Source organism: Pocillopora damicornis, chromosome 11 (assembly GCF_964200805.1).
Source record: "Pocillopora damicornis chromosome 11, jaPocDami1.2, whole genome shotgun sequence".
NCBI classification, from domain to species: domain Eukaryota; kingdom Metazoa; phylum Cnidaria; class Anthozoa; order Scleractinia; family Pocilloporidae; genus Pocillopora; species Pocillopora damicornis.
This window is the reverse complement of record NC_142680.1, coordinates 11,453,779-11,473,450: the sequence shown is the minus strand read 5'-3', so window position 1 is coordinate 11,473,450 and position 19,672 is coordinate 11,453,779. Positions and strand designations below refer to the sequence as shown.

General features: G+C 39.5%; 2 protein-coding genes and 1 pseudogene across 3 annotated transcripts; 2 read left to right on the top strand and 1 right to left on the bottom strand.

Moving 5' to 3' along the window:
* Positions 1 to 93: 93 nt before the first annotated feature.
* LOC149037529 (tyrosine kinase receptor Cad96Ca-like) lies at positions 94 to 2,804 on the top strand. Its single transcript, XM_089187808.1, has 5 exons — positions 94 to 390; positions 1,100 to 1,284; positions 1,717 to 1,833; positions 1,969 to 2,153; positions 2,496 to 2,804. Exons 1-5 carry the CDS (start codon positions 227 to 229, stop codon positions 2,676 to 2,678), a joined length of 834 nt encoding a protein of 277 aa, XP_089043934.1. The 5' UTR covers positions 94 to 226; the 3' UTR covers positions 2,679 to 2,804.
* Positions 2,805 to 3,330: 526 nt separating this feature from the next.
* LOC149037528 (tyrosine-protein kinase HCK-like) lies at positions 3,331 to 5,997 on the top strand. The gene is made up of 4 exons (XM_089186342.1): positions 3,331 to 3,422; positions 3,590 to 3,733; positions 4,074 to 4,170; positions 4,966 to 5,997. Exons 1-4 carry the CDS (start codon positions 3,331 to 3,333, stop codon positions 5,116 to 5,118), a joined length of 486 nt encoding a protein of 161 aa, XP_089042468.1. The 3' UTR covers positions 5,119 to 5,997.
* A 3,228-nt stretch (positions 5,998 to 9,225) lies between these two features.
* LOC113664472 (intraflagellar transport protein 25 homolog) lies at positions 9,226 to 18,255 on the bottom strand (annotated as a pseudogene). The gene is made up of 5 exons (XR_016181189.1): positions 18,083 to 18,255; positions 12,020 to 12,126; positions 10,296 to 10,364; positions 9,752 to 9,795; positions 9,226 to 9,470 (listed from the first exon to the last, which is right to left on the bottom strand). The product of XR_016181189.1 is annotated as an intraflagellar transport protein 25 homolog (transcript).
* Positions 18,256 to 19,672: the final 1,417 nt, after the last annotated feature.

Genomic DNA, 19,672 nt, shown 5'->3' with positions numbered 1-19,672 from the left:
TGTTTTCTATTCGGCGAAAGGAATTGCACTACATCCATTGTACAAAAAGGCAGGTTATTTCTCAATTCAAAACAAGATTCTAGCTAGGTCTTCTCCTTATAGCTTTAATTCACCTTTCTTTGAATCTCTTTCATAAAATGGTAGCCATTTCTAATGAGCCAGCGAAGCTCTAGCGAAAAATAGTATCCAGAGGGGCTGGGTAATACTGAGTAACAACCTTTCCCTTATGATCACATCTACTACCTTTTTTATTTGGTTGAGAACCATGTGTTTAACTTACACCAACAGCTGTGATTCCACTCCTGGTGTGGTATTATATTGTTGGATCAATGGCTGCTGCTATTGTTATTTTGCTCATAGGCTACTTCAACTTGCTACGTCGAAAGACAGGTAAAGCTCATTCTTCATATCTTGTTTCGGGAAATTTTTCCAGAGAATAACACGTTGTGTGAGAAGCAAAAATTGGACCAGTTTGTGTTTACTTTTACTTCACCTCATATTCCAATTGTTCTCCTCAAGTTCGCTATTAGACAGGTATTAATATCATCTCGGTTTGCAGGAAAAAGACCTTTGAGGCACTATAGGCATGTTTCTACTGTTTCTAATTTATAATTTCCTATTAATCATTCTTTTTTAAATACTTCCTTCTTTTATTTCTATTTTTATTTATTTATTATTATTTTTATTTAAATATTCAAGTTAAGGCAGAACTTTTTTCCCTTTTTATTTCTTTCTTTGATTTGCCATTTGTACCTGCAGCAGCTGCTACGGCTCTGTAAGTCAATTAGTTTGCCTTTTATTTACTGAATTGAAATGGTTTTGGAAAAAAAATGAAGGTGGGGTTTAAATCTTACTGTCATGTCAGCCATTCCATTTGGAAAGTTAACTTGAATTTAAATTTACAAGTTATTCTACAATTTTAGTTTTTGTGCACAAGAAAATGTTGTTTTGTCATCTCTAGGGTGATTATCTTTCCATAAGTTGAAGAAATAAATCAAAGAATTTAGAAACTCAGAACTTTTCATTAACATTTCTTTTCATTTCTTGATCACGTATACTTTGATTTATCAATAGAAACTGTAATTTTCGTAATATTTAGTTCTAATCAAGGGGAGGCAATCGAGGTGGAGTATGTAGAGGTGGATGAATGGGAGATTGAAGTGAACCGTGTCCTGCTTCAAGATGTCATTGGGCGAGGGGCATTTGGAGCAGTGTGGAGAGCTCTTCTTAGTTCTCCAAATGGGAGACCTGGAAATCGCACAGTTGCTGCTAAATGCTTCACACGTAAGACCCAGCGTGCTATCTTTCCTCAGAACACGTAGATGGGTACTTAGCATTTCTTGCCAAGGGTGACCTGCTTTGCACTTTCCAGTGATTATTTATCTCAGGTCGACTTAGGCGCTTTGAGAGATTCATGCAAAGTTACTTTCAATAACAAAAGCAACAATGAAACAATAGAGGCATCAATAGCAATAAACAAATTTGAAGATGGTAAGCACGTGCCACAATAGTGAGACAAAGAAAATATGTATTCCTCTAAAGGATTCGCTTGCCAACCGGTTCCATTTTGGTGGGAGCTCCACCAATTAGGCTTCAGAGATTTTCTGAGATGTTAGGTCTAAATCCTTACCCGAAGTTTTCGCTTCTTTTAAAAGCACGAGAAAATTCGTCACTAGGTTTTTTTCCTGGCTATAAAGTATGTCCTTTCTATTCTAGCCACCGCAGGGGAGGAAGGAAGAAAATGTTTGATGAGAGAGATCGAGCTGGGAAAAATTCTCGGTAAAAGCAATCACCCAAACATAGTGAAATTCATTGGCTGTGTCACTAGACAAGGTACATACTAAGTTTGAGGCATCATTCTTATTATATGCAATAACATTCCAACTGAGTATGAGATTGTTAGCTTATTTGTTTGTTTGTTTGTTTGTTTGTTTGTATTGATTCGTTCCTTCTTTTCGTTATGTTAAGTTCATCCAATCCTGATCATGGAACATTTGCCATGTGGTGACCTGCTTGGTTACATGAGAAAATGCCGGGGAATTAATGATCGGTATTATCTTGGAGAAGGAAGGCCTCAAGTTTTGAACAACTATGACCTTGTGCTATTTGCCAAACAAATCGCCGCTGGTATGGTATTCCTTGGATCAAGGGGGGTAAGTAACTAAAATTCTTCTACATTCAATTTTACCGCAGAAATATCTGTAAGGGATTGTTACACCTTTTGAGTTGCTTGAATATATATATATCTAAATTATATGAATTTTTTGGAGGCAGGTTTCATATTCTCAATATTTCATCAGGCTAAGAGTTCCTTTGGTATTGTCGGTGGGTCACCAGATGTCGCAGTTATTTTGGTCTGTAATGAACACCCTAGGAACAATAGTTCTCACAACCCATGCAAACGTCTGTATAATCTTCCCTCTGATCATGGTAGGTCTCACAAAAGACATGCATTTGTTAGCCAGTTTACATTTAGGATCTTTGTCTTTTGGTAGATAATCCATCGTGACCTGGCAGCTCGAAACGTCCTCCTTGATAACAACTATGTGTGCAAAGTGACCGACTTTGGCATGGCATATCAAAACTTCAAATACGGTCATGGAAAAGCCAAAAAGGAGGAAGATCGTCTTTGCCTTTTTTTTTTTGGCAAGGGTAAAAAAACCGATTCCCTAAGTTAGCTGTTACTCTGCTTAAAATTCACCTTAATTGCCAGCTGAAGATAGCTCCACGTTCTGTCATGCCACAGAATACAACTGAATTAGTTGACTTTACTATTTTAAATTCATGACAACTGCTAAATTTTGACACTCCAATAAAGTCTCGGAAGAGGTGCACCATCCACCTCTCGTTTACATACATGCCCTTTGTTAACTTGCCAGTATTATAGCACTTATTTTTAAACAAACCTGTCGTTGCAGGGCCGTCTGCCAATCAAATGGACTGCACCAGAGATTTTGTTGGGAAATCTCGCTGGACTTTCTATCTTGAGTGACGTGTATGTATGAAATTTTTGCACTGAGCAGGTCATCTCTTTGGTTTTAATCTTTACAAGCTAGTATCCAACACTCGGCAAGTATCTTGGCAATGGTTTTTGGAATTTTTTTTCAGGTGGTCTTACGGAATCGTTCTGTATGAGATAGTTACCCTTGGTAAGTCAAACTATGTTCAAAAACAGATATTTATACTTCCCGTCTCTCCATGCGTGGAAATATTGTTGGTATCATTTCTGAAACTCGTTAGTCAATGTCAATTCCTTTAAGACTCAATTGGCAGACGTTAGTTTGATGAGCTGTGGCAGAAAAATTTGTTTTGCCAAAGTTTACTCCAATGATGAATTTTGCTCAGCTTGTCAAAGTTTCATTCTCTATAACTGAGAAATGTTGTTTCAAGACTTTCCTTTCCCTGACTATCACAGAAGACGAGTAACATTTTGTGTTCGACTTCAAATGACAAAAACCCTTTCAAATTACTTGGCAAAAAAATGGTAATCATTTGCTTAAAATATCAGGCTAAGAAATATCATGTTTCGAATACTGCAATCAAGCACCAGAAGGGGATCTCCCTGATTCAAATCTCAAAATTTTTAAAGGAAATATTCAGGAGTATCACAGCCACAAATTGTTTATGTCTTTGCAGGAGGAATTCCATATGAGGGATGGACAGAAGGGAAGGTGGTTGCACAAGTCACACATGGATACAAACTTCCAAAGCCCGATCATGTTGATGATAAACTGTGAGTCTTGCCTTCTAAGTTGCCATGTTCCATTTTAAATCACCCAGTCTCTCCAACCCCGAAGGAAAACATTGTCTATTTTTTTATCTGATTTCTTCTCTCGTTATTGAACACTGTTAAATGAAACAAAGTTAACAGCGGTCACCAGTTTGTTCAGTTAAAAGTTGTCTTTTCACTCAAGAATTTTGAGAAGATGAATTTTCTGCTATTACAGCAACACTGTAATAGCCATTACAGCCATTATTTGGCCAAAGCTCTCCTAAGATTTCTGTATTGGTTGATTTTTATCACATATTTCATAAACCACAGTCCAGTATTGACCATCATTCCTTTATTCCAGGTATGCTATAATGAAAAGGTGCTGGAATTTTGACCCCGACTTCCGTCCTCCCTTTGAAAACCTTCGAAAAAGAATGGATACCTACCTTCGTGAAGAGGTTTGTGGCACGATTTGAACAATTCCTTGACATCCTCGTAGGCCTCTGAGATTATTCATTCCTCTAAAATTACTTCATAGACCATTGTTCTTTTAAAGTTGGTTTCAGCAGATTAATAGAAGTGATTTGGGATTGCACTGGTTTCTTCCAACTACACTTGAAGCCGCTTACGGGAATTTCAGTGCCTTGAGCTTTCATTTTAATGGCTCCTACTTGAAGTTTCGTTTCTTTCTATTTGCCCCAGCTTGTCAATATTTTTAAATTTTTAACCCACTTAAACATAAAACGCGCTAAGATGTCCCATGCCCACGAACCCATCTATCACCATCCCTTCCGCCCTTCCCTTTACTTACCTTCCCATCTACATTCATAATAAAAGGGTAAGTTTCTAGGAAAACTGTGGGGTTGCGTCGATGGAGAGTATAACGGGCTAATTTGATATTTTCAACTGAGCTGATAACGTAAATTGGCCACTGTAAAGAGTTTAAAAGCTGACGTTTCGAGCGTTAGCCCTTCGTCAGAGCGAATGGCAAAGTTCTAACGTTCAAAACATTAGCTTGAAAACTCTTTATGGTGGCCAATTTACGTTAGTGACTAAGTTGATGATACCAAATTACCCATCTACATTCATAACTTCCTACTTACCAACCAACCTGCGTAAGAAAACGCATTTCTTCCGTGCCTTTAACGCGAGGATCATTAGTGTGCTTTGAAGTAGTCATTATAATTTTCTTCTTGACTTGAAGTTAAAGACGACGATCATGAACAATCTTCTTTTATTGCCTTCCCCTTTAGACATATCTGCACTTGCTCGATATGGGATCTTATGACACGATCAAATACTCCAAGGTTGAAGACCTCGGAGATGAAGATGCCGAACCAAGTGCACGAGCTACAAGGAACGCCGCTGCAAAGAGATTAGGAAAATGGGCCAGCGACCGTCGTTAGACAGTGACATTTCGAATATTACTCAGGAACCTAGCCGCTACAATAAATTTCAGTCACTTTGTAGTACATCAAGTATTAGAAAATGTGTACCCGTGATAACGGTGATAATTTAAGGGTCTTATTGTGTTATAATAAATCAAAGCAGTGTCCTTAATGAGACACCTTTAAGTCAATTTTTTCTTAAGTTTCAATTGATAAATAATTCGATTTAGATACAGCTGATTAAGACAGGATTTAAAAAAAGGAGGTTGAAAATGAGAAAAAAGCTTCTTCATTTAAATTTCTGCACTAGGAAAATTGTTTACCTCTGTTTACAGGTGAAACAATACAACGAGTTGTTAGCAATCATGCTATTGAGGTGTCGCCTGCTGCTTCTATAGACGTGGTAAGATATTTAGTAGTTTAGTATTGATTTGGTCATGGACCTTTGGGTAGCGTGTCCTTTATCGACGAGATCGGTGACATGTCTTATAATGTGGTACTACATGGGTCGTAGATTGCTTACATTTTGTGTCGTTGGTATCGGAAAACAAAAAGTGCATTGCTATTGATTTGTTTATTCTAACTTTCTTGCTGTTATTGTTAAATGCATTTTCATAAACGGAGATAACCGTCTCAATAGAGTGATACTAAAAGGAATCAAATTTACTATATTCCCAATGTTTTCGACTCGTACAGGGAACAAAGAGCGCTATTCAAAGGGGTTGTGGCTGGTAGATAGACTTTTGCTATGATGAAGTGAACCGCTTATTTCAAAGCGGAAATGTTGTCAAGCAAGGGTGAACGTTTATTTCTGTACATTATCGAAACACACTAAACTGTATTTAAAATCTTGTGAAACACTCTATATGATATATGCAGTAAAAGAGTAGAGGCTTACCTGATGGCATTATTCATAATGTTGTATTACTATTTAAGCCACCCCAGACATACACAGGAGAAAGAAAAACAGCAAATCTTGTATCTCAGATACAACGCAATTTTCTTTTAAAGGACATGTGTGAACACTACTTTCCTCATTTTTTTCTAATTACCTCCGAGTTCATTTTACGGGTTTGCTGATGTTTATTGTCTCATGCTATGGACACGCTTGGACGTAATACCCATATTTGATATGGAAGACTTCGAGAAATATCGATACCAGCGTCGCAGTGTGCATCGTAGACATCCTTCGGAGGTTGTTCTCCCGATTTCCCTCCACCCGTCCCTGGACTTCACGCTGTTCTTGACAAAAGAAGGGTAATCAGTAGGTTATACCGATGTAGGTCTGGCTCTCATTGCGTCAATAGGTAATCTTAGTTCCCTGCCGAACATGAGCACCTAGGGGAGTACCCTGTACTCATGGGTTGATACTCGCAATGCAAAGGAAACCTAAGGAAAGTGCTGGTCCCATTCTTTCCGCTCTTCTGCAATCTTAGCAATAACATCGGCAACCGTACAGATGAGTAGTTCGGCGCTCAATTAAGCTGAGTAACCAATGGAAATTCCGAGACTCAAAATTTCGATTTTCGTCAATAAGCACTCGACGTGGATAACCAAAGCGGCATATAGTCGTCCATGACAGAATGTCCTCGGTCGAGGAATTGACACATTTCTGGTGCTACTTGTGTGATACGTTGTACAATTCATCATCCGCACAGAATAGCCTGACCAGTAAAAGCGTCGTGACAAGTGTCTGTACTCGTCATCTGGCTCCTTCAGCAGATCTCCCTTCAAATACCGTGAGACTCTCAACTGTAGGCTCAGGTGTACTGTCTTTTCATCAAACCATCGCCAATACAAAACTCTATCCTGGACTTCCTCAAGGTCTTATTGGCATATGCAGTTGGGCGCACCTCGCCCTTTTGCAATTAAGACAACACAGCTGCGACACAAGTTGTACTAGAGTCAGTTAATAGTATGAATGGAAGGTCAAATCTTGGGAAGGCTGGAACCGGACCTTCACAGAGGACTTGTTCTAGAGTACAGTAAAAAATTTTGACAGTCAGTGGACCACAGAAATTACGTCCCTTCTTCTCAAGCTGGAAGAGAGGGGTTTCAAGTGTAGCAAAATCTGGCATGAACTTTCTATAGTAACCCAACGTTCTCAGAAAAAACATTCAGGTGGGAAACACGGCTCGGTGGTGACTAGGACTTCACTGCAGAAACCTGTCGAGGCCTGTGGACACTCCTCGCACTGACTACTTATGACCGACAAAGGGTACACTTGGTGACAGGATACACCTTTCCCCCCTTTCTGAAAGCGTCCTGGATATTTTCTGTTGATTTTCATCGAGTTACAATCTCGGAATTTCATAAGTGATTATGAACGATAACCTCGCATCGGTACTATCATTAAAGGACATTTCGGGAAGTTCTGTTAAAAAAAATTATTAGTTTATAATTCGTGAACCACTTCGGTAATCTGCTTAGATATTTTCTTTTGAATCAATTGAGTTACACCCTCGGAAGTTAACCAGTAATTAAGAATACCAAATCCGTTTGTACAGATGTGGATAATTGCGTAAAAAATTCCTATTTCTTTGTATTCAGAAGCATAGACATGTGGGTAATATGCTTCTGCTTTGTTTAATTGTAATGGGTTTCTTTTTCCATTTCTGGAATTTCCTCCCCAACCTGCGCGCAAATAATCAACTTAATTTAAATTAGTTTGAAACTTTACTCCACTCAAGAACACTTTCCTGGAGTATAATGTTACATTTATTTGCTGTCTTTCTCGTTCATATGATTACTACTTGTGTCTTAAAATGGGGGATTTCATTATATTGTAATTATTAAAATACACCTATGCTTTCAAATGTAAAAAAAACGTGATGCAAATCTGATCTTATGAAACATTTACAATGGAAAACCCTGTTGCTGGTAGCTTATGTTTTTAATGTTTAAATGTCAGTTGTCTATACCTACCATCGTAGAGGTGTCTTTAAAAAGATTGATTGGTAAGGCCGTTGTTATTCGTTGATCTTTGTTGCCAAAAAGCTATTGAAGGCACCGAACTTCAATCTTAATGCACACAAGGCACCCTTAAAGGTGGAAGACTAAGGCATTCTTGGACAACAATTTTTGGACTCCTTTCTTTCCTTCTTTTTCTCTGATCACGCTGCGTGTATTCAGTGTTCCGACACGTGCGTCGTTTAAGTCCGCTCTTTAGTCTTGCGTTCAATTGAAACAGAGCCCACGTTACTTTTGGTTGTTATTTGATAACAATAAAACTGTCCATCCTTTTCCTTAAACAAAGTTGCGTTTTCATCCCAATAAATCCATCATTACTCTTTAAATGTGCGTAGACGTTTCAATTTATAACAAATTGTAGAAGACAAATTTTCTTTTTAAAATGAAATTCTTTACGAATTCCGCCAAGGAAGGCAGGAATTAGATCAATTTATTCCTCCCAGCCCTCCGGCGCGGTGCTTTTAGAACGAAGAATACTTTTGTTTTTTAAGCACATCGCAAAGTGTGTTTTTTTTGTGGAACGAGGAATACTCTTGTTGACTGTGCCCTTCGCGCGGAGCTTTTAGAACGAGGAATGCACTTCACGCGGTGCTTTTAGAACGACGAATACACTTGCTGTTACATTCATGGTAAAGTGTGGAACTTTTAACCAACTCCTTTGCTGAGCAGAAAATAACTGACTTCCAGAGTTTGGCCCACTTCTATGGGACTGTTAATGGTCTGTTTTCCATAGTGACAGTTCTGTTTGCTTCAACCTTCACTTCAATAATTGTGATTGTCCTTAATTATTAAATAAATAAACAAAAGTATTCTCTTTTCCCTGCAGTGGACAAAATTATTACAACTATGTTGTCCACGAAAAAGGGTTTATTATTTCGCTTTCTTCTTCCGCCTCTTTTTTCTGTTCTGTTCTGTTTTTAAATATCTAAATTGCAGTAAGGATTCGTCAGGATGAAGGTCACAGTAATATCGTCTAATAACTTAATCATGTCTTAACACATGGGGAAAATATTTTATACAAAAACTTGTCGGTGACAATAATCAAAGACTGAAGAAACTTTTGTGAAGGAGGGGGGGGGAGGGGGTTTCAGAGGGGACATAAACTCAATACCTAGTGTTAAACCAAGTTTTCCCAATGGAAAGTGACAACCACCACTAGATTTTACAGTATATCCATATAGAACTGTAACCCTAAGTCAACACCCTTCTGCCAACAGATTACTATAATTATTTACTTCATTTACGCACAAGTATTTCCTTATATACACAGCTTGTTTGAATGTAGAGACTGAAGTTCAGTGCACAGCTGTGCCATCAACACTGACATTATGAATGGAAACAAAATGATCAAGTCCACTTTTGATAAGAAATCTCAGATGACATGCTGATGTAACAGGAATCTACAAAGGAAAAAACATACAAATAATACTAAAATGTAACAGCCCTACATTCACCATTTGGACTGAATATTTGTATTTTTACACACTGATCAATTCTAAGTTTCAACAACCCCCCCCCACCCCCCTTGAGGAATCCATGGGCATTTGACTGTCATCCATACAGGAGGGGGGGCCATTTAAACCTTACCTGCATTCATACTCAGAGGTTATCGCCCAGATTTTTTCCAAAACAACAATGTTAAATCACCAATGAGGCAATTTCCTGAATTCCAGATACTTACCTTGATCTCATCTCTCTGCATCCGGCCCTCTAAATGTTCATACTCTGCCACAGATAACAATTACACATTATTAATAAATTGCAAGTATGTTCATTGAATTTGTCAGTCTTAAACTGTACAGTCAACCACACCCAATAATCAGTCAGGCCTGGGCCACGTCAATGTGTTCTGTACTGTGCTGTCAGTTATCAAAGTCAGAGGATTATTTGACTGAATGTCAACTTGTTTAAACTTTTTTTAATTATTTTGTTATCATGTTGGTCATTTTTTTCTGATTAAATTTTTAATCTTTTTCCTGTGAAAGGTCCTGACTATATTTTAAATTTTTTTAAGGCAGAAGAGCCCCAAGGGCTATGCAATAACCTAACTGTAGCTTTATACTAGATGTTTATTGTCTCAAGAAGTAAAGTCAGGCTGTCAACTGTATAATAAATCATGGTGGCCTTACTTTACATCGCGAGACAAACAATTAAATATCCATTTACCTTTAAGTAACCAGGATGAACAGCAACATTTTCTATAACATATCTATGGCTTCTTTTACCTTTGTCCACAAGAGGTTCAAAGTCTACTAGTTACGTTTTTGTGCTTTTCTCAATGCAGAGGCTTTTAACTGCAAATAAAAATTCACATATGCTACAAAACCTTGAAGCTCCTGGTTTCTTAGGAGCTGGTAACTCACACCTGACTCCTCACAAAGACTTTTCTCAATTTTTTACATCACTGACATTAAAAAAATATATATTTAAAGTTTTCACAATGTGGCACAAAAACAGTGATGCAGCTCCTGTAATAATACATAGGCATACATAGCATGCAAGAGTTATTTTTTTGGTGGGGTAGGTTGACATGGGATACTTTGTGTAGCTAATGTTTTCATTTTTATAACAGGAAAAGAACATAACTTTCAAAAGAAATAAAATATTGCATAACTTCACCATAAGAGAAAGAAAAAAATTTACCTGAACTCACACAAGTAGTTTTTGGTCTATTGTTTCCATGGTCTAAATACTTCGAGACAAAAATAGAATGCAGCGGTGCCACATTTATTGCTGTCTCCTTCACACCCATTGTTTGGTGTTGTTACACAACACCATCTATTTCTCATTGAAGAGAGAGCAGTTTGCATGACAAGACCAAATAACAGTTGCAAAAGGGACTATGCTTCCTGCTGTTCCTTTATCAGAGAGAAAATCAAAATTATTCGTTTGCAGTCTGTTACCTCAAAAATATAATTCTACATAAGTTTACTGTGAAAAGCAAACTGAAACTCTGTTGTATCCCTAATATATCCCAACCAAAGATATATTTTGATCTCAAATGATTGAAGATACATTGACCAAGAAAAAAGGATAACATTTCAAAGGGGGGCTCCTTGATTTGTTGTTGCCTTACTGGACTTTGCCCTCTGTGCGTGGAATGCATGATAAAATGCAGGTTGCTTACAAAGAATTAACATGCACTTGGGTTAAGTCCAAGGTAGCTTAAAGCAGAGTTTTTTTTTAAAGAAAAAGTAAAAATGCAGGAGAGTTGCATAGAAAATTCACTATCAGGAGCATTTTGTTCCATGTGAATTTTTTCAGTGGGGTTAGACAATGTGATTACTATATGCGATAAAATGCAGGTTGTTTACCAGGAAATGACATGTGATGGAGCAAAGTCTTGTGTGGCAAAATGGAATTTGATTGGTGGAGTACAATTCAAGCACATGAAACATTGTCTAATGTTCACGTAGTGCAATGATCGAGCATGTTGAGATTGGACTTTGGACATTGTTTTCATGGTATGTGTTTGGCAAGTGCATTGTAAGTAAAGGAGTGGAAAAACATGTTTTAACTTTAAAATGATGCAAAAAGTTAAATGGAAACCTTTCATATCCCGAGAAATCTCTACCTTTCAATGAGGATCTAACAAAGGCCACAAACCATTGCACTTATCAAATGAGCCCAGAATTTTTGGTTAACGTACATTTGTGCACAGCCCCCCAATTCCAAGACATTGTTTGCAAAAAAAGCCATGATTGGTACAAGATATCCAAATTCTGTGATCTGATTGATGTGAGATACAGAGATACATACCCTTATGCGGCAATCAAGATACATAGCCTAATGCAAGGATCTGATTGGCGCAAGCAACATACCCTTCTACTCACTTACATAGAGTTATTTTTTGTTATGAAAAAAGAAAAACTAAAAAATCACTGAATTGATAATGCCCCTGTTACATTACACTAAACATCATTTCAAGATCATCCACCATCATCCTCACAATTTGAAGATAGAAATTTAATATTTCCAATGCTCATTAATGCACTGAAAGTGATGATGAATTCTTGAGGAAACATTCCAGTTGTTGGGCAGAAAGTATCAAGACTTCTGTGGAGCAAAATAAAAGACAACAAATTCTGGTTTGGCTGATCAGGATGCAGCCATAGGAGTCGCAGATGGTAAAATTTGAGACTCACAGAAATACAAAGACTCTTTGCATGACCTCTCACTTTGGCCATAAGACTTCTAGATAGGAACTTAATTTGACTCTAAACAAGCCTTTCAGCCATGAACTGATTGAAGGCTCATGCTCATGCCTTGCCTTGCCTTGGAGTTTTTCATTTATTTATTGCTGAAACATACTATAATAAAGTAGAACCCTGCTAACTTGAAACCAAGTTACTCAAACCCATTGCTAACTCAAAGAAGATCCAATTTTCCCTGGATTTGACCCCAATTTTCCTGTCATTAACTATCACCTGACTAAATCCATTTTCTGAGTTCGAGTTTGCAGGGTGCTAATGTAATTAATTTTCAACTTTTCTTTGGCATTACCAGGTAAAGATAAAAGCAAGCACTAACAAATGTTGCATCACTCCTTATAACTTTCTTTTCTTAAATCTTAGTCTTCAAGAATAATTATAACATAGCTAGTAAATTTGTCTAATCAAATTCAATTGTGCGAGCATGCTTTATATTCCTATTGTGCACGCTCATGACGTAAGCAAACAAATCCCTCGAGAAAAAAAGTTTGCCTTGGGTTGAAAATGTTATAAAACAATTGGTTCATGTTATGATATGCAAAAAAAAACCTTCCGGACATCAACGTTTGCTTTTTCTTTCTTATGTAACTCTCAACTGTTATGTAACTTTCTGGACTGGTTATGTAATCACTTCGGACTACTCACGTGTCAGTTCTCGGGTTACACGGAAAAAAACATATTATATAATAAGAGAGTCGCTATCGCGTTGTTGTTGTTTCGTTAGCTCTAAAGGTAACCTGCCTCTCAAGTGATTAAAGTTTGTGTTCAAAGAAGCTTACTGGACTCAGACTCACTATCTTGCTCTCTCGCGTCATAAAGGACAAAACTTGGTGTCAGGAGTGGGATCACATTTCACGAGCTTTGTTGTTGTTGGTGGAAGTTTATTTTATATTGGTCATGACCTCGACCTCTGCTAGTCAGCAACCTTCTGGTTCATCGGCTGCTGCACCGATCTATACCACCACAGTACCGCTAGCCAAACCTCCAGATCCTCTTAATCTCGAAGACAGGTCACGTAGAGGCGATAACTGGTTACACTTTAAGAGAGCATGGCAAATCTATGAACGGGCGGCTGGGATAAGTCAAAAGGACGGCCCAGTCCGTGTTGCTCATTTTCTTAACATCGTTGGAAGAGAAGGAGTCCAATTGTTTGACACCTTTACCTTCGCTGAAGACGAAAGCGCTGACAATATTGATGACGTCCTGGCTAAATTTGAATCTCGTTGTTTGCCGCAGCGAAATCAGACGTATGAACGGTACCTCTTCAACAAGAGAGAGCAAGAACCAGGAGAAAGTGTCGATCAATATTGCACAGCACTGATGCGCCTTTCTGAACACTGTGGGTTCCTAACCCTAAGAGACAGCTTGATAAGAGACCGCCTCATCCTTGGAGTCAAGAATGATCGGTCACGCAAGAAACTTTTAGAGAAGAAAGATCTCACTTTGGATAACGCGTTGGATATCCTGCGAACACAAGAGCTAACTGATATACGCGCTTTAGACATGACAACTGAAGAAGCCAATGTGAATAGGGTAAAAGCCAAGAAAACGAAACCGCCTAAGACCCAGACTGAGGATACAACACCGCATAAACACACTTCAGGTAAGAAGCGGACTCCTCCGTGGAAGTCAAGAGGGAAAAGTTCTGGTAACCCCGACAATGTATACACACGAGAATGCAAGTTTTGTGGTACTGTTCACGAGATGAAAAAGTCAGCTTGTCCAGCAGTTGGCAAGAAATGCACCAAATGTGGCAGAGACGGACACTTTGCAAAAAAATGCCACTCTCGCTCTGTCAATCACGTACAAGATTGTGAAATCTACAGCCACAAACCCTCCCCCACATCAGCTTATGTAACGGCGTGCCTTAACAATAATGCCCAAGTACAACTTCAGATTGATACAGGTGCTTCATGTAATATTCTCCCCAAAAGTGCCTACATCCGGGCTACAGGAGACAAACAGTGTACAAACCTTGAACAGTCGTTTACAAGGCTCATCATGCACAACAAGACTGTAGTCTGGCCACTTGGTCAAATCCGCCTACTAACTGAACGGAAAGGAAGAAAATATGGAGTTCTTTATCACATTGTGAAGCAAGATTTGACACCCCTCCTCTGTCGAACGACGTGTGAAAAGATGAACCTGGTCAAAATCTTGGATGCTGACGTAAATGCGATTCACGACGAAAGAATTGACGTCTCGTCAAATGTTAGAAGTGATCCTATCCTATATGAATTTACCGATATCTTCACTGGAATTGGCTGCCTTGAAGGAACCTATTCCATTCAAGTGGACGAAGGTTTCCGCCCGGTGGTACATCCCCCTCGTAAAGTGCCAGTCCCACTTCGAGATACCCTCAAGTTAGAGCTGGATAACATGGTGAAGAGTGGTATCCTCGCCAAGGTAGTTGAACCGACATCATGGGTCTCTAGCCTTGTCATAGTGAAGAAATCTAACGGGAAAATACGAGTATGTCTGGATCCTCGAGATCTCAACCGCGCAGTGAAACGCTCGCATTATCCACTTCCAACTATTGAGGAAGTAGCAACTCGCCTTAGTGGTGCTAAAGTCTTTAGCGTGTTAGATGCCAAATGTGGATTCTGGCAGGTACAACTTGATGGAAAGAGTAGTTACTTGACAACCATGAACACACCTTTTGGTCGCTATCGATGGCTCAGAATGCCATTCGGAATAAACTCAGCCCCAGAAGTATGGCAACAACGAATGCACGAGCTAGTAGAAGGACTCGCAGGTGTTGAAGTCATCGCCGATGATTTCCTAGTTTGCGGTTTTGGAGACTCTAATGAAGCTGCAATTGCCAACCATGATCAGAATCTCAAGGCTTTCCTCAGTCGCGCAAGAGAAAGAAACCTCACTCTCAACAGCGAGAAGTTGAAACTTCGACAGTCACAAGTTCCTTTCATAGGACACCTCCTTACAGCGGAAGGTCTAAAACCTGACCCGTTAAAGGTACAAGCTATAGTGGACTATCCGGTGCCTACCAATCTCGCTGAACTCAGAACGTTTCTGGGAATGGTGCAGTATCTGGCGAAATTCTGCCAACATCTGTCTACAGCATCACAGCCCTTAAGACAGTTGGAAAAGAAGGAAATAGAATGGCATTGGCAACACCCCCAAGATAAAGCCTTTAAGGAGATAAAAGAGCTCATCACTAAAGCCCCAGTCCTACAGTACTTTGACGTGAGTAAGAATGTCACTATACAGTGCGATGCCTCACAGTATGGCATTGGCGCAACTCTACTTCAGGAAGGACAGCCAGTTCACTACGCCAACAGGGCACTGACGTCGACAGAGCAAAATTACGCACAGATTGAGAAGGAGCTCTTAGCTGTTGTATTCTCTTGTGAGCACTTCGAGCATTACATTTATGGCAAGCACGTCACAGTCGAAACAGATCACAAGCCACTGATTGCTATACAGAAGACGCCAATCAATACAGCTTCTAAGAGATTACAGCGTATGATGCTACGTCTTCAAAGATTTGACCTGAATCTCACTTACAAGCCAGGCAAAGAGATGTACATCGCTGACGCACTTTCTCGCGTTCTACCTAAGCAGTCAAAGGTACCAAATGCTAGCACCTCATCCTGCTATAAAGATCTAGAAACTGTCAACTTTGTTGAAGACTTATCGATATCAGAGTCGACACTTGCCAAGTTTCAAGTGGAAACGGCCAAGGATGAATCTTTACTAGCGTTGTCACAAGTCATACGCGCTGGCTGGCCTACAAAAACTTCCATGGTACCTACAAGCGCACAGCTTTTCTTCAAATACCGAGATGAAATGACGCTCCAAGATGGCCTAGTTTTCAAAGGAACGAAGATCGTTGTCCCAGAGAGCCTTCGCCGTGACATGATAGAGGAAACACACAAGTCCCATCAGGGACTCCAAGCATGCCTTCGAAGGGCCAGAGAGGTTTTCTTCTGGCCAGGAATGTCTGCACAACTCAAGAATCGTATTGATAAATGCTCTATATGCCAAAGTGTGAGACCTGAACAAGCCAGTGAACCTCTTCAGCCTCACCCAGTTCCTGACAGGCCATGGCAACGAGTTGGAACAGATTTGTTTACCTTCGAGAACCGAAACTACCTCGTATTAGTTGATTACTACAGCAACTTTATCGAGCTGGATCATCTTGCCGATACTACGTCCCAGACAGTCGTTCACAAGCTGAAGATGCATTTTTCGCGACATGGGGTACCCGATTACGTAGTTTCTGACAACGGTCCTCAGTACTCATCCTCAGAGTTCCGAAGATTTGCAGTAACGTGGAAGTTCACTCATATCACCACCTCACCACACTATCCACAAGCTAATGGGATGGCCGAAAGCGCAGTCAAAACCTGCAAGACTTTAATGAAGAAAGCTCTTCTGTCTCAATCCGATCCATATCTTGGTTTATTGGATCACCACAACACCCCCACTGCTGCGACAGGTATGTCTCCGTGCCAACGACTTTTTGGTCGCCGAACTAAGACACTTCTACCCTTCTCAGAGTCTTTACTCAAGACTGACCAAACAGTTAGTGATCTTCTCAAAAGGGATCGTGTCAAGCAAGCGAAACATTTCGACCAACATGCTAAACAACTCTCAGAACTCAAATCAGGTGACATAGTGCGCATGAAGATGCCTGGAGGAACAAAGTGGTCAAAAGCAGTTGTTTCTTCTAAAGTGGCATCTCGCAGTTACAAGGTTGAAGTCAATGGTAGATCCTACAGGCGTAATCGCAAGCAGTTGCGTTCTACCATGGAACCACTTCAAGAAACCCCCTTCAAAATGGACGAAGATGACCTGACCGTTCCAGACAATCTGCAGGAACAGGACCAACCCCCTCCAGCAAGTTCTCAAGTAGGAACATCCATGTCCCCTCCAAGATCTCAACTACCCCCAACACCTCAAACAGAGCTGAGTGCAAGACCACCTCACGAAGCTACTACAACTGAAATACGGACACGACATGGACGATTGATCAAGCCACCTAAAAAGTTTGACATTGAGTTATAGTTAAAAAAAAAAAAAAAGAAAAATAGGAAAAAGGGAAAGATGTTATGATATGCAAAAAAAAACCTTCCGGACATCAACGTTTGCTTTTTCTTTCTTATGTAACTCTCAACTGTTATGTAACTTTCTGGACTGGTTATGTAATCACTTCGGACTACTCACGTGTCAGTTCTCGGGTTACACGGAAAAAAACATATTATATAATAAGAGAGTCGCTATCGCGTTGTTGTTGTTTCGTTAGCTCTAAAGGTAACCTGCCTCTCAAGTGATTAAAGTTTGTGTTCAAAGAAGCTTACTGGACTCAGACTCACTATCTTGCTCTCTCGCGTCATAAAGGACAAAACTGTTCATACGTCAGCTGTGCGTTCATCGAGATATGAAGCACTTGGGAAGTTTGGAGAGCATTCAAGAAGCTAGAGTTGCTCTCGGCTACGCCTCAAGCAACTCTTACGCATCTTTCGTGCTCTCCAAACTTCCCGCGTGCTTCATATCTCAATGAACGCACGCTGATGTGTGAACCAATTGTTAAACAGATCATGAACATTCCGTGGCCAGCTATCAGTGTTACCATGACAACTACTACCGTGATAATGTTCACGATAGTAGAATGATCATGTCTTGGTCAATCAGTTAAGTAATTCCACAAAGCGTAGTACCAATGGGTTTCAGATAAATTGAAGGTAGTCTTGAATTATCTTAATTGTCCTCATCGAAATCTCTGCTCGTTGGAAACTTAGAATGATTTCCAAGATCTTCACTGAACGTAAAATACTTACCCATCAATGATATTTTCTGGTGGATGATTTTCGTCAAATGATGTAGCAAGGGCAATAGTTGCTCCAGCACTACTTAAAGCCACGTCAAACATGTTTTTAGTGCTATTTTCTGAGAAGGAAAACCTTCTATCTCGCAAGCGAGGGGTTCAAAACAGTTCAAAATCGATAGCCCCGGAGAACACCTGTCGGAGCTCCATGCTGAATATGCGCAGCTTGGTTTCAATTGCTAACAAGCAGCATAATCATGTTCAAGATTGCTGACGTTTTACGCAGAAATTGTTATTGGCATTAATAAGAAATGTTTCCACTAAATACGAAACAATTTTTTCTGCTGCATTCCTGGATGTAAAGCGTAATATTCGAGGTTATGACGAAGAGGTCAGTTCAGTCGATAGGGATGCAACCACCACTGAGGCCCTTCCATCATAGTTAATCGAGGGGTCCCCTCGATTAACTATGCTTCCATATTCCCTAAATCGGGCCTTCTCCTATTCTCAGAGTCCAGCACAATAACTATTTGGCCTCCGCATCTCCCACAAAAGTTCTGATAAGCTCAATGCCATATTAAATTTTACTTTTTTCCCCTTTCTTCAGGTTAGCACTGTTGGTTCTGGGAAACTTCAAGCTTCCAGCAATATTTCTTCTGTTTGTATCGCTCTCAGGACTATCATTTCCTTACTCAGCTATCAGTCAGTGCCCTATAAGGGTTTTCTCGCAGGTACCAAGATATTCATTCAATTATTAGTTACACCAACTCTTTTTTTTCTCGCAAGTGTCTTTATCCTGCAGGATTGTAATGTTGGTGGCAACAAGACAATGTGAACAATTAATTAGCATACCAGTCTCCAGACTGAGGTGATCAGAATGAGCAGACAAAAGTTGTATCCAGATGAGAGCTTCTCAACAGAAGAAGTTTAACCCTTTGCACCAGATCTCTTTGCATTTCCTATTAATAGTACAGACAAGGAGAATTTGTTTGACAATCAAGACCTTGTCCAATTCATGATCATCTCTTTAATTCTCATAACCTAAACTTTTGATTCATGGCTGATACTGTGAGGAGAAATTAGAAACCAGACATTCAGAGGCATTAAGGGTTAATTCCAGTGATTTAATCTTTTTCACTGTTTTTGTTAATTTGCTGCTTATACTGTAAAAATGTAAAATTTCAAACCTTGTTAAAGTTGACCTTGAAAGAACTTCAAACAGGAGGCCTTTTTTTTTTCAAACATGTCTCAACCTCCCTAGCTAGGTTCTGTTAAAAATGCAAGTTGCAAAGCCCTGATACCATGCATGCTTGCATTTTAATTATTCAAGCCTTCAGCATATGTCAGTATTTTTTGGAGGGTTCTAAAATCATACGGGAGAGTACATTTTCACCACCATTTATTAGTAAGAGCATTGATTAGTGGATACATTCATACAATTGATGACACAAACCAAAAGATTTTTCAGTCAAACCTCTCATCAACTTTTTTTCTACATGCAGCACACATCAAGAACATTTTACAATAATGCTGGTGAAGTGTTTTAACAAGATGCAGGTGCCTGGATCACTCCACTGGACTATTTTGGCATACAGCCATTCAG